Source organism: Sapajus apella, unplaced genomic scaffold (assembly GCF_009761245.1).
Source record: "Sapajus apella isolate SASKATOON/1434 unplaced genomic scaffold, GSC_monkey_1.0 scaffold55, whole genome shotgun sequence".
Lineage (NCBI taxonomy): Eukaryota > Metazoa > Chordata > Mammalia > Primates > Cebidae > Sapajus > Sapajus apella.
This window is the reverse complement of record NW_022436995.1, coordinates 8,436,548-8,451,647: the sequence shown is the minus strand read 5'-3', so window position 1 is coordinate 8,451,647 and position 15,100 is coordinate 8,436,548. Positions and strand designations below refer to the sequence as shown.

Below are 15,100 nucleotides of genomic sequence, written 5' to 3'. Positions count from 1 at the left end.
AAAAAAAAAAAAAAAAAAAAAAAAAAAAAAGAAATTCTGAGCTTTGTAATAAAAATACATGCTTTTAATAAAATCCCACAGTATGACATATACAAATTTATATACATAACTGTGTGTGTGTCTAACCCCATTAAAGTAGAAGGAAAAAAGAGTATGAATGAATGTTTCTTCAATATCCTGGACTATAGAAGACCTTTCTAAGCATGACATAAACCCAGCTACAAAGGAAAATAAGTAAGTTTGACCATTTAAGAACCTTAAAGTTCTCTACAGAAAAAAGAAGAGAGAATAAAAAGACCAGAACAAGCTGAAAAGAGCAATAAACTGAACAAAAACATTTGTAACATACAAGACATGGGCCAACCTTAATATTGGAAAACTCTTAAACCAATTAGAAAAAGATAAATAACCAAATAGAAAAAACAGGCAAGGGTAACAAATAGTTTATGGAAATTAAAAACAAATATACCATTTCTCAGAACTGGAGAATTACCTAGCTTTTCCCCTCTTTTCCACCTACTCAACTCTTTTCCTCTACATTTATATACAATAGGTTCATTTGACAGCTACCCTCTCTCTTGTTGCTTAATTCATATTGCTAACTATAACACCATTTCTTTTGTATAAAGTATCAATTAGTGTTAGGTATATTTTCAGTATTAAATGTATTACTATAAGGCTGGGTGTGGTGTGGTGACTCATGCCTGTAATCCCAACACTTTGAGAGGCTGAGGAGGGTGGATTGCTTGAGCTCAGGAGTTCGAGACCAGGTTGGGCAATATGGTCAAAGACCATCTCTACGAAATATACAAAAGTTAGCCAGGTGTGCTGGCACACACACCTGTAGTCCCAGCTACTCAGGAGGCTAAGCTGAGAGGACTGCTCGAGTCTGGGAGGCAGAGGCTGCCATGAGCTGAGATTGCACCACTGCACTCCAGCCTGGGCAACAGAGCCAGGCCATTTGAAAAAAAACAAAAATGTATTATAAAATGGAATCTCAAGTATTTCTTTGATTAAAATTGTATTTATTCAAGGGTTGTTCCATTATACCCACAAGCCACTGAAATATTTCCAAAATTCCAGTAAATTAGCTTATAAGCTATATTTTCTCAACTATTTCTTTTTTTTTTTTTTTGAGACGGAGTTTCGCTCTTGTTACCCAGGCTGGAGTGCAATGGCGCGATCTCGGCTCACCGCAACCTCCGCCTCCTGGATTCAGGCAATTCTCCTGCCTCAGCCTCCTGAGTAGCTGGGGTTACAGGCACGCACCACCATGTCCAGCTAATTTTTTGTATTTTTAGTAGAGACGGGGTTTCACCGTGTTGACCAGGATGGTCTCGATCTCTTGACCTCGTGATCCACCCGCCTCGGCCTCCCAAAGTGCTGGGATTACAGGCTTGAGCCACCGCGCCCGGCCTCTCAACTATTTCTTAAACATAGATTCCATTTATTGGTTCGCATTTTTGGTTTAGACAAACAAGTCACCACAGAACAATCATTAAAAAAGCCAGCTTAGGATTTCAAGTCTATAGTAGAAAATACATAAAAATCCAAACACAAAAAAACTAAGAACTGTGGGTGTGCTGTGTATTTATTGTTTTTCATCTAAAACTGGCCCACATGCAGATGGGCACAGAGCTGCTGCCATTGATGGGGCAAAAGAAAGGGCACGGTATCACAGAACTGAAACCTGCAGACTGAAACCTGGAGTAGTAGCCGTTTATCTATATTTACACTTAACAGGCTTTTGACACACTTGGGGATAAAGAGTGTAAGTTTTACAGTCAAAAAGATGTGTGTTTGAACCTGGGCTTCACCGCTTCCAAGCAATCACATTCAGCAATCATTTCAGGCCTCTGAGCTTCAGTGTCCTCGCAGGCATGATTTTCCTATCTCACAGAGTCAGCATAAAGATTACTAACAACTTAGGTAAATCATCTAGTACATTGCCTGGCACAGAGCAAGCTATCAATGAATGGTAGTTAAAATAATCAGTATTATTATTATTATGAACCCTAGCTGGAAGTCAATGAGACAGGCACAGGCACATCAAGCCACTTTGGGGACCCCAAAAGCAAGTAAAAAGTACAAAGTAAATTTCTTTTTTCCATGCTTAAGAACAACCAGAATATATGACTTTGAGAATCATGACAACTCTCGAAACAAGTCCAGTACAGTGGTTGAGAATATACACTCTGGAAACTACTCCAAAAATTCCACTTTACCACTTAGCTGTGAGACTCTGAGCAAGTTGCTTAAAGGAGATATCCTTTCCTCAACCAAAACAGAGCCAATAACAGTCCTTCAAAGTACTCAGTAGGTATGGTGGCTCACACCTGTAATCCCAGCACTTTCAAAGGCCAAGATGGGAGGATCACTTGAGGCCAGGAGTTCAGGACCAGCCTGGACAACAGAGAAAGACCATATTTCTACAAAAAAAAATTGTTTTAAATTAGCCAGGTATGGAGGTGGATGCCTGTAGTCCCACCTACTTGGGAGGCTGAGGTAGGAAGATCACTTGAGCCTAGGAGTTTAAGGCTGCAGTGAGCTATGATCATGTCTCTGCACTCCAGCCTGGGCAACAGAGCAGGACTCTGTCTCAAAAAAAAAAATAAATAAAATAACAAGTACTTTGTGGGGATCTTGTGATGGATAAACGAAATAAGACAACCCATGGAATGCTCTTAGCACAGACTCTGTCAACAGTAAGTACTCCAAATGTCAACTATCAGACTGTCCACGAAACCCATGGCACCCCCAAGGAGTTACTGAAAGGAGTCTAAATAAAGCTGCAACACTAGTACGTACTTCAAACAGAGGTACTATTTTTCTGTAGTACAGAGTTCAAGGTGATTAATAAAATGCTAATTACATTAAGAGTTCTACTCATTATAGCTTTTAAAAACAAATAGTGATTGATGAAAAATGTTCAAACAATAGAGAACTATACAAAGTAAAAAGTGTGTTCATTCATCCACCCCTGCAACCCAAGCCTTAGGCTCCAAGTCCACTTTCCAGGGAAGCGACTGGAAAGTGCTACAGTAGGCACTCATCAGAAGCTATCTTTCAATACATACATAAAGTTGGGGAGGTGGGGCTGGATTTTTTTGCAAAATGGGATCATACTATATACATTATTTGTTTATTCAACAATATAGCACAGAAGTCTCCATATCAATGTATAAAATCCTAACTAGCCGGGCGCGGTGGCTCAAGCCTGTAATCCCAGCACTTTGGGATGCCGAGGCGGGTGGATCACGAGGTCAAGAGATCGAGACCATCCTGGTCAACATGGTGAAACCCCGTCTCTATTAAAAATACAAAAAATTAGCTGGGCATGGTGGCGCGTGCCTGTAATCCCAGCTACTCAGGAGGTTGAGGCAGGAGAATTGCCTGAACCCAGGAGGCGGAGGTTGCGGTGAGCCAAGATCGCTCCATTGCACTCCAGCCTGGGTAACATGAGTGAAACTCCGTCTCAAAAAAAAAATAAATAAATAAAATAAAATCCTAACTCATTCTTTTTAGTTGCTGTTCAATGCTTTGAACGATAGATAAATTGTAATTTACTAAACCATTATACTAGCATTTAGTTTACTTCTAATTTTTTGCTTTTGAAAATAATCCCAAAAGATTGAGCCAGGAGGTCGAGGATACAGCAAGCTGTGATCCCACTTGGGCAAAAGAGTGAGATCCTACCTCCAAAATAAATAAATAATCCCACAGTGGTCCAGGCACAGTGGCTTATATCTATAATCCCAACACTTAGGGAGGTCAAGGCAGAAGGCTCACTTAAGGCACGGAGTTCAAGACTAGCCTGGACAGCCCTATCTCCACAGAAAATTTAAAAATTAGCCAGGCATAGTGGTGCACGCCTGTAGTCCCAGCTACTTGGGAGGCTAAGTTGGGAGGACTGTTTAAGCCTAGGAGTTTAAGGTTACAGTGAGCTATTGTGCCACAGCATTCCAGCCTGGGCAACAAGGAAAGGTCCTCTCTCTAAAAATAATCATCATCGTCATCAACATCATTCTACAATGAACACCTTGTTTGAAGGGCATTCAACACATGTGTGGCTATTTCTGTTGAACAGCTTCCTAAAAGCTGATCTGCTAAATCAAAGGTTTTGCGCATTTTATATGTTGATAAGAAATGCCAAATTATCCTCCAAAAAGGATGTATCCATTGTACTCTCTGTAAGTAACCATCTTCATAAAAAACAGAAACAAAATAGTATCATATTGTGTAGAAAAACTGAAATTTTTCCACATTAAGAAGTGACCCTCTGGCCAAGTGCGTGGCTCACACTTGTGATCCCAGCACTTCGGGAGGCTGAGGTTGGCTGATCACTAGAGGTCAGGAGTCCAAGACTAGCCTGGCCAATGTGGTGAAACCCTGTCTCTAGTAAAAATACAAAAGTTAGCTGGGTGTGGTGGCGCACACCTGTAATCTCAGCTACTCAGGAGGCTGAGGCACAAGAATCGCTTGAAACCAGGAGGCAGAGGTTGTAATGAGCTGAGATCCTATCACTGCACTCCAGCCTGGGCAACAGAAAAAATTAAAAAAAGGCCAGGCGCAATGGCTCACACCTGTAATCCCAGCACTTTAGGAGGCTGAGGCAGGTGGATCACAAGGTCAGGAGCTCAAGACCAGCCTGGCTAAGATGGTGAAACCCCGTCTCTACAAAAAATACAAAAATTATCCAGGCGTGGTAGTGAGTGTCTTTAATCCCAGCTATTTAGGAGGCTGAGGCAGAGAACTGCTTGAACCCAGGAGGCAGCGGTTGCAGTGAGCAGAGATTGCGTCACTGCACTCCAGCCTGGGCTACAGAGTGAGACTCCACCTCAAAAAAAAAAAAGCCCTCATCTTAAAAAAAAACAACAACAAAACTACAGTTCTAAATCCTTACTTTGTCCCTCTCAGCATTTGAGCTTTTATGCTACTGACTATCTCATCCTAGCACGACTCATTACATGACATCCTCTGCAATGACCTCGTTCATGTCACAACCAGTTTTCCAGTCCCCAAGCCACCCTGGCCCTGTCCCCTGGCCAACTGTGGGGAAAAAGGAAGGACTAAAGACTTGAAGTGTTCCTGCCATCATCTAGCATCCCTGCCAAGCCCCACTAAAACAGAATTATTCCGTGTAATGATCATGGTAAAAGCTCTACTTTGTTGCTATGTTTTAAGGCAGCAATGGGTTAAAATCTCTTAATCAATAATCATTGGCCTACAGGTAGTTTACACATTTCATTTTGTCCTGCAATATTATTACAATTAGGAGCAAGAGCAGATAAAGGTCATGTTGGTAATTAAAGCTATATTGTAGAAATATGCTCACCCAAGATATGATTAAATAAGAAAATATTACTCACTTCAGTATCATCATTAAACTTGTATTAATTTATAAATATTTAAATGTACCATATGATGGTCATAAATAATGTTTTTGTCAGTTTCTAAAGTAATGCAACCCATAAACCCTTTAAAAAATTACTGCAGAAAGGAACAGTCAAGAAAGTATACAAGCCAGACTTACATTCAAACGCTGTAGTTGTGGCTTCAGGCAGAACCTGGCCTATCACATCCTAAACAAAGAAAGAATAAAGAAACACAATTAGCCATCTTCTTTATTGCTAACATGTGGCAAATATTAGAGGAAATATGAGAACCTGGGAAAGATTTTTGAAACGTTAGCATAAACTATAAAAACATTAGCTCATAATCACACTTAGCCCAGCAACATAAACTCAAGAGTTTAAATCTCTATTCCAGAAAGAAAAATCTTTAAGAACCCTTTTCTACATTTTAATTAATAACATTCTATTGTCAATTCAATGGTGTATATACAAATACACTGTTGTGTATTTACAAAAACTTGGTTTCTTCTATGTTAGGCTGTGGAATATACTACAGTTGAAAGAGAAAGGGGTTTTGAGATTCAGACTGACCTAGGTCTCAATCTCAGCTCTGCACTTACTATTAGATGTATGACTTGGAAAAAAAAATCACCTAGCCTCTCTGAGCCTCTATTTGATCACCCTCCAAAATGGGTCTAGCAATACTCACAGAGGTCGTGTAAAAATTAATCTAATGAACATAAGCTTAGACCTAGCACACTGAAGACATTCAACAAATGTTCCTGATACACAACAATCAACACTGCACCTCTAACTCATAATGTTTGGAGTTCAACACACAAGTTTCCGTGATGATATAAACCATTATGCTACATTGATCACAAACAGTTCTTATCAACCTTTACTATTAAGCAACAGAAAACATATTTAATGACACTGAAATAAAGTTAATCTAGCCTACAAAAAAATCTAAAAAGTGTATATAATCTGACATCAATGTTTAAGTAAATCTATAAAGCTGAAAATATGCAAAAATTACTATACTGAGACAGCTTCATTGAATAAGCACAGAACACCTAAGCTCTGGGGAAAGTGACCCTCCATCATGTCCAGTCCAACTCCAATGGCCTGCAAACCTCATTTCTCTCCGGGAGCTCTGCCACAATGTCCTCCCAGGCTGCACCAGAACTGGCACCAGGCAGCCGGCTGACAAAGCCGCTTGCAGTATTTCTCAGCAGGGATCCCACAGCCTTTCCAAGCAGGGCATTTAGCAGAGTGGCGGCTGCAACTTCCTTCTAAAGGCAATTCTTTAGAAGCTTTTGCTGCAGTGGCAATTTGCATAATAGTCTTCCCTCTATAGTGCTTTTCTTTTTTTTTTTTCCAAAAATAAATCTGTGCATATAAAACTGATCAAAGAGAACTATCTTAGGCAGGCCTTGCTCATTACAGCCAGAGATTATTTTTTTCTGACTCTAGTCTTCACAAATGAAACATCAACTTTTTAAGGAAGTATCTACAAAAGATTTTAGTGTTAAAAAATTATTTCTACACTCTCATAGTTAGAAAGTATTTATTGACAGGAAACTGTAAAGGGAGTACAGAATAAAGCACACTGGCAATCCAGTGTAAAGCCTAAAAGCGTGAAATTGGAGCCAAACTGCTGTGCCTGGATGCTAGCTCTCTCTCACAGCTGAGGGCACAAAAAATCTCTCTGTGCCTCAGTTTCCTTATATGTAGTACCAGATCTTAGCTGTACCTACCCAATGAGTGTAAAGTGCTCAGAAGAGTGTCTAGCACATGGCAAGTGCCATGTTAGTGTATGTTAAACAAATAAAACAAATCACTGATCACTAGAATATTACAAAGCTTACCTCATAATAAAACTTTGAAACTCAGCACCCAACAATCAGTGGAGGACGGTGATTCACTCACTGATATCACCCTTCAGCAGTATTCATTGAACACCCATTCAGTGTAGGTTTAAAAAAAATGAGGTAAAAACAACTCCTCCATCCCCAACCCTCTAAATCTAGTTTATCACGGGTTACTTTCAGGAAACTCTGATCTTGACATGTGAACTCTACCTCAATAGTGTTAGCAAACTAATTTAGGATCCTTCCTACTTCTGAATAGCAGATCCCATCAAACTGCAGAGTTCTAACAACCACCTGAAAACCCGCTCAGTGGCAATGGCATGCCTTAGCCCACCAACATAAACAAGGCGCTGCACATGCTTCTCATATGATATGCGGAAAGGGGAGAAAGAACTAAGCAAACTTGCTAAGAGAACCATGTGAACACAACCAATTTTGTTATTTAAAGCAAATAGGCTGGGCACGGTGGCTCACACCTGTGATCCCAATACTTTGGGAGGCCGAGGCAGGTGGATTACCTAAGGTCGGGAGTTCAAGACCAGCCTGACCAAAATGGAAAAACCCATCTCTATTAAAAATACAAGATTAGCTGGGTGTGGTAGTGCATGCCTGTAATCCCAGCTATTTGGGAGGCTGACGCAGGGCAGGAAAATCGCTTGAACCTGGGAGGCAGAGGTTGCAGTGAGCTCAAATCATGCCATTGCACTCTAGCCTGGGCAACAAGAACAAAACTGCATCTCAAAAAAAAAAAAAAAAAGCAAATAAAGTGGAGCTATCATAATGACAAAGAGGCAGGAAGTTTAAAAATCAGTAATATCTGCTAGTAATTTTAAAGCAGGGTACATTTGCTGATTTTATATACATTTTCTGTTTTTTGTTTTTAAGATGGAGTCTCGCTCTGTTGTCGAGGCTGGAGTGCAATGGCACTCTGCTCACTGCAATCTCCGCCTCCCAGGTTCAAGCAATTCTCCTGCCTCAGCCTCCCAGGTAGCTAGGATTACAGGTGCGTGCCACCACACCTGGCTAATTTTTGTATTTTTAGTAGAGACAGAGTTTCACCATGTTGGTCAGGCTGGTCTTGGACCCCTGACCTCGTGATCCGCCCGTCTCAGCCTCCCAAAGTGCTAGGATTACAGGCATGAGCCACTGGGCCCGGCTTACATTTTCCAGTTAAAGTGACTTATTTCCAAGCAGCCTTCTTCTACTCTCAATAATATAACATTTACCTAACCTAAAGAAGGTTTCAAAAGAAAACTGGGACAGGCACAGTGGCCCATGCCTGTAATCCCAGCATTCTGGGAGGCCAAAGTGGGCGGATCACTCAAGGTCAGTAGCTCGAGACCAGCCTGGCCAACATGGTGAAACCCTGTCTCCACTAAAAATACAAAAAAATCAGCTGGGTGTGTGGCATGTACCTGTAATCTCAGCTGCTCAGGAGGCTGAAGCAGGATAATCACCTGAACCTGGGAAGCAGGGGTTGCAGTGAGCTGAAATTGCACCACTGTACTCCAGCCTGGCCAACAGAGTGAGACTCTGAGAAAAAAAGAGAGAAAGAAAGAGAGAGAGAGAGGAAGGAAGGAAGGGAGCCGAAGTTTACATATCTTGATGATGACCATTTTTTGATCCTTTTCTTCTTCCTTTCAATAAATCAGACAAATATCTGACAGATCAAAAACATAACTGAGCATCTACAACATGCCAGGAGTAAAAAGATCACAGAGTTGTAGGCTACAGGAGAATAAATCTTGATCCTTGACTTTAGGAAGATTATAAACAGGTTAGGGAGCTAAGACAAACCTGAAAGACTAGTAATAGAAAACACTTTTAAGAACCAAAGACATAAATAGCAAATAGTATTTGGTAACTCAGGAGAAAGGAAAAATCACAGACTCAGTTTAGACAGAAATCTGTGTGTGTGTGTGTTTTCTTCTTTTTTTTTTGAGACAGGGTCTCGCTCTGTCACCTAAGCTGGAGTGCAGTGGTGCAATCACAGCTCACCATAGCCTCAGCCTCTGGGTTCAAGAGATCTTCCCACCTCAGCCTCCCTAATAGCTGAGACTACAGGTATGTGCCACCATGCCCCACTAATTTTTGCATTTTTTGTAGAGATGGGGTTTCGCCATGTTGCCCAAGCTGGTCTCGAACTCCTGGGTTCAAGTGAACCTACCTACCTCGGCCTCCTAAACGGTGGCATTACAGGCCTAAGCCACCACTCCTAGCTCAGAAATGTTATAGATGAGGGGAAATCTGAGCTTGGAGACCACAGGATACAAAAAGAAGAGAGGAGAGGGTTGATCATTCTCTCTCATCACACATAACTGAACGTCTTGTACAGTTTTCCCAAAACTAGGAACTCAGTCTCCAGGGAAAAAGAGAAACACAGAAAGCTGCAAAACAGCTGACCCAAATGTCTCTACCTTTGAAGATCAGGTAGGCCTCCATACTTAAGCCAGTCCCATGTGATTCAGACAAAAGGCAAGGCCCAGAGAGACCAAGTGACTTGCCCAGGGTCTGCCAGGTATTTGATGCACAGTGACGAGAGCCCTCAACTGCTGATTTCAGGTCTGAGACCCTCAGTTACAGCTGACTCCGTGACTACAACACACTTCCGGCATCTGTCAGGTTCTGCCAAAAACTAGCTGTATAGCTTTAGCAAGGTATTTTTCCCAGTGGGGTTCATGCCTCTTCATTTGAAATGAGTCAGAATTAGATGAAGTGGAATGCTTCCAGGTTCCACGAGGCTTTAAAGCTGAAGGTGTCAAGCCAGAGATGCTGATGTGTCTGTTGGTTCCTGCCTTTTCTTGATGAAGTGAACCTGGAGAACAGATCACAGCAGTCTGCCAGGACCTGGGCTTGAACATTTGCTAAAACGGAGCACTAGGAGACAGCACCACACCCACTGCCACAAGTCCTTCATCAGACTTTACTGACAAAACATGCCCCACCTGGGCTTACCTGGGCAAAAGTGTGCAGACACCTGGCACACTGAGCTCTAGTAGTGGGGCCACTTAGCCTCGAGCCAGGTACAACTTAGAGACAGATGCTCAAGAAATGGAAGACCCAAGTCCTATCCCTTATGGTAACAATCCCATCAATAATAACAACACTAACAGAGGCTTACCATGTGCTAAATTGTTCTGAGTGCTTTACATGTATCAGCTCAAGGAGCCCCCAGAACTTTCGGAGGTAGGCATTACTTTCACCCCTCCCCAACTTTTGTTTCACAAATAAAGAAACTAAGACACCGAAGATACTTGGCCCCTGAGCAGTACAACTTGCAATTTAAACAACTTGGCTCCAGAGTTTGTGGTCTTAAACACTGGGCTATTCTTGAAATAATCACATAATCAAATAATATGGTCACACAATAATCCACCTTCTGTTGTTTTAAATGAGTAAGAGAAAGTCCATCTTTCTCATCACAGTCACGATCTCACCTAATCTTTCCAAGTCTCTGATGAAGGTAAGGATTTCCCTGTTTTACAAATAAGGAAACTAAGGCTCAGAGAGGTAGACTGACTTGCCTCGTTAGTGGGACAGCTTGCAATTAAACCCAACTCCTTGACTCTAAACCTAGTCCACAGAAACATAACTCCATGCATCCTCTTTTAAGCTCCCTTATTAAACACGTATTTTGGGGTCCTATGAAGAAACACAAACAAATATATCCATCTCCTCTAGAAGTTTACCATCTAGTGGAGGAGACAAAGAATCATGATCAAGCATGTGCTTTGCCGGGGGACCCACACAAAGCTGTGACAACACAGAGGTGGGGCACATAACCAAGAATGACACAGAGAAAAGGCAAAACTTGGCTTGGAAGGACAGATGGGAATTGGCGGGTGAAGGGCAGAGTGTAGGCAGCCTGGACACTTGGAAGAACTGAAAGTCAACGTGAGGCACAAAAGGTTATGGGGCTGTGATGAGAGAGATGAAGCTGGTACCAGGCAGACAGGGGCCAATCCAGATGTGCCCAGAGGACCACGTGAAGGAGCCTGGGCCTTCTCACGAGGGGAAATCTGTGTGCACATGAGTGTACAGAGAACTCTGGATACTAAGAGAAGGATAGCATTTGATGCACAAATATGGGAAGCTCCTGGATGAAGCACCCAAAAAACCTGCAAGGCCTGGGCAGTCAGTAACAACAGAACTCAAAATGAAGTTATAGAAATCATATTGTGGGCCGGGTTCAGTGGCTCATGCCTATAATCCCAGCACTTTGGGAGGCCGAGGCGGGTGGATCACGAGGTCAAGAGATCGAGACCATCCTGGTCAACATGTGAAACCCCGTCTCTACTGAAAATACAAAAAATTAGCTGGGCATGGTGGCGCGTGCCTGTAATCCCAGCCACTCAGGAGGCTGAGGCAGGAGAATTGCCTGAACCCAGGAGACGGAGGTTGCGGTGAGCCGAGATCGCACCATTGCACTCCAGCCTGGGTAACAGGGGTAAAACTCCGTCTCCAAAAAAAAAAAAAAGAAATCATATTGTGAACCGGGTTCGGTGGCTCATGCCTATAATCCCAGCACTCTGGGAGGACAAGGCAGGTGGATCACAGGGTCAGGCGTTCGAGACCAGCCTGATCAACATAGTGAAATGAAACCCCGTCTCTACTAAAAATACAAAAAATTAGTCAGGCATGATGGCGGGTGCCTGTAATCCCAGCTACTTGGCAAGCTGAGGCAGAAGAATCGCTTGAACCTGGGAGGCGGAGGTTGCAGTGAGCCAAGATCACACCACTGCACTCCAGCCTGGGCGACAGTGCAAGACTCCATTTCAATTTAAAAAAAAAAAAAAAAAAATCAAATTTTTGATTGAGTTACCCAAGACAATGAAAAAAATCACATCACAAATCTTCCTCTTCCCAAGATCCTGCCACTTTGCCCCCTCTTAAATTGCAGGTAAGTTCCACTACAGATCAGCTGCTAGCAATGTGCTTTTTGGGATGTCCCCTTCTGTCTTCCATGCCTCAGTTATTCAGTTCGTACAATGGGCACAAGGCACCCTGTCTATCTCAAATGAACACCAGTAAAATTAGAAGTCGCTGCAACATGCAGGGGAAAAAACCTACTAAGTCAAAGAAACAAAATTTTAGTCCTGGTACTGACTCTCCCATTCAGGAGCTCATAGCTTTGGAAAAGCCGCTTGACCTCACTGCTGGTCAGTAACTATCTGCAAAAGGAAACATGAGGGGCTGGGTGCGGTGGCTCAAGCCTGTAATCCCAGCACTTCGGGAGGCCGAGGCGGGTGGATCACGAGGTCAAGAGATCGAGACCATCCTGGTCAACACGGTGAAACCCCGTCTCTACTAAAAAATACAAAAATTAGCTGGGCATGGTGACGCGTGCCCGTAATCCCAGCTACTCAGGAGGCTGAGGCAGGAGAATTGCCTGAACCCAGGAGGCGGAGGTTGCGGTGAGCCGAGATCGCGCCATTGCACTCCAGCCTGGGTAACAAGAGCGAAACTGCGTCCCAGAAAAAAAAAAAAAAAAAGGAAACATGAGCTGAACAGGCCACCTACAATGTTAAATTCTGCGCTAAAATTCCATCATTTTATTTGAAACATATTCTGAATAACCTGAAGGTAAAACATCACCAATTCTAAGATGCACATTTTCCCTCCATTTTAACATCTCTCAAACTGAACTGATTTTAATAACAAATGTTATATTGTCACGGGCAGCATTTTTTTCTATGTAAAATGTCTTACACTCAATGATGCTTTAAGTTTGCTCAGGCTGGGCACAGTAACTCACACCTGTAATCTCAGTACTTTGGGAAGTCTGAGGCGGGCAGGTTGCTCGAGCTCAGGAGTTCAAGACCAGTCTGGGCAACATGGCAACACTTCATCTCTACAAAAAGATACAAATATCATCCAGATGTGGCGGCATGTCCCAGCTACTTGGGAGGCTGAGGTGAGAGGATCACTTGAGCCCAGGAGGTAGAGGCTGCATTGAGCCAAGACGGTGTCACAGCACTCCAGCCTAGAGTGAGGACCTGCCTCAAAATAAATTAAAAAGTGTGCTCAAACATGGTAAGTTAAAGTTGTCCTTTTTCCTTTTCTCAGCTGGTCACTAAGTTCAGAGAACTCAGTAGAAAAACAGGGCTGGAATCTGTCCAGGGGCATTCCCCAAAACACTTAGGGGAATAAAACCTCTCTTCTAGACTCAGCTGTTTACATCTGCGTGGTTGTGTCTGTATGTCCCAGCCCGGGCCATGCGCTCTCTGAGGGCAGGGGCTCAGTCAGATTGATCTATCTCCCCGGGGTCCTAGACATTTGCCAGGTTTCAGGGGTTGCAATGTATCAATGCTGTGCCTGAAGCAATCAAACCGCCTCCACAGGAGGCCGGCAGTGGCACTGCCACTAGCTCCGGTCACCAGTGGTCAAGGTGCTGACTCCTCAAGTCCCTGAGTCCCCCTTGCTGGGAACTGGACACTGAGATGACCACTCACCAGCACATCCCTGAAGAGTAGCTGCGGCCCGGAGTGCACTGTCCAGTCCACCGCGCCAGTATTTGGGATCTTGATGCGAATTACCAGCACCTGGTTCTCCATGGCAGGAAAGGGGCCAAGGGCTAGCCACAGCATCACAGGTTCAAGGGGCTCACATCATGGGGGCGGGGGTACCCGCTGGCCGCTGGTCAGGAGGGGGCTCCAAGAGGTGACAAGGGGAGTGAGGAGCAGAGGGTGAAAACAAGGGACTGGGGGCTGAGGAGGGGGGAAGGAAGGGGTGATTCGGGGTGATTCGGCAGGGACCCAGGGCACCGCGCCTGCCCAGGCTGTCCGGGTCTGCGGCGCCTCCCGGGGGCTGCACCGGGGAGCGGGAGAGGCCCGCAGGAACCGGCAGAGGTCGGAAGGTTCTGGAGCTGGGCGAACGCGGCGGTGAAGCTCCCCGCCGCCGTGTGGCTGTGGGGGGCGGCAGGGCAGGGACGCGGTTTGGGGGAGACACAGCGGCAGGCGTCCCCCGCCCGTCAGTAAGAGGGTCCTCGACTGGAGGGGACTCAGTCCCGGGCTACTAAGAAGGCGCCCCAGGGCCGCCGCACCACGGAGAGTCCCCGCGGGACGGTCAAGGGCGAGTCTTCCGCCCCACCCGGGGACACAGGGCGCGGCGCGCGCCGGCTGGGCCCCGGCCTCCCAAGGCCGCGCGGACCGGAGGCGGCGGCGGCGGCGGCGGCGGCAGCGGCGAGAGGAGGAGGAGGAAGGCGGCGGCGACACTGTTACTCCGGAACCAAAACGCGCAGCGCCGGAACCCCGGGAGCCGACGAGCGGGACCCGCCTCCCGCGGCGCCATGTTGGAAAAGGGCAGCAGCCCCCGCGCGCACGCGCCTCCGGAGGGCGGGAGCGGGGGAACTGGCGCGCGGCGCGGGGCGGGACCCTCTTCGCCCGCAGAGCGCCCGCGGCGGCCTTTCGCCTCCCGACCCCGCTTCCTGACGGCGAGGTGGAAACATCTGCCAGACGAAGCGCGCACGCGATCTGGGGCTGCGGTCCGCCAGCAGCCGACTTGGGGCTCAGCAAACTTGCCGACCGTTTGTCTTTACAACAGCTTCAGAGACCGGGGCTGCGGCTCCGGGCTGTCCCCACTTCGTCAGGTCATTCATCTGCGTCTTCGTGGGGTTGCGTGCACCGAATCAGCACGTGCAAGGCAAAAACCCAAGAAAGAGTGGTCTTTTTTATTCCTCCTTCCAAGTCACAGGTCCAGAGGACCATCCTCTCCCTCCCACGTTAGCAGAAAGTATGTGCCTTTTTCAGTGAGGTTCTTTACCCCACGAGTGCCCTAAAATAGCAACAGTTCCCTGTTCCAAAGCAATAGGAAAGAAATTTGCTCAAGAGTTGTTTTTTTTTTTTTTTTTTTTTTTTTTTTTTTTTTTTTTTT

The 15,100-nt window shown here is 45.0% G+C and overlaps 1 protein-coding gene across 10 annotated transcripts in view; it reads right to left on the bottom strand.

Annotated features, from left to right (window-relative positions):
• Positions 1-14,522, bottom strand: part of MAP2K5 (mitogen-activated protein kinase kinase 5) — a 261,524-nt gene extending 247,002 nt beyond the window's left edge. For 9 of the 10 annotated variants that reach the window (XM_032244603.1, XM_032244610.1, XM_032244604.1 and 6 more), the window contains exons 1-2: positions 13,681-14,522; positions 5,534-5,582 (exon numbers count right to left, since the gene is read on the bottom strand). In XM_032244603.1, the coding sequence (XP_032100494.1) occupies positions 5,534-5,582; positions 13,681-13,815 (184 nt within the window). In that variant the 5' untranslated portion in view covers positions 13,816-14,522. Of the gene's footprint in view, positions 1-5,533; positions 5,583-9,834; positions 10,069-13,680 lie in introns of those variants that run through there. The other variant, XM_032244609.1, reaches the window with a different exon arrangement.
• Between the last annotated feature and the right edge of the window lie 578 nt (positions 14,523-15,100).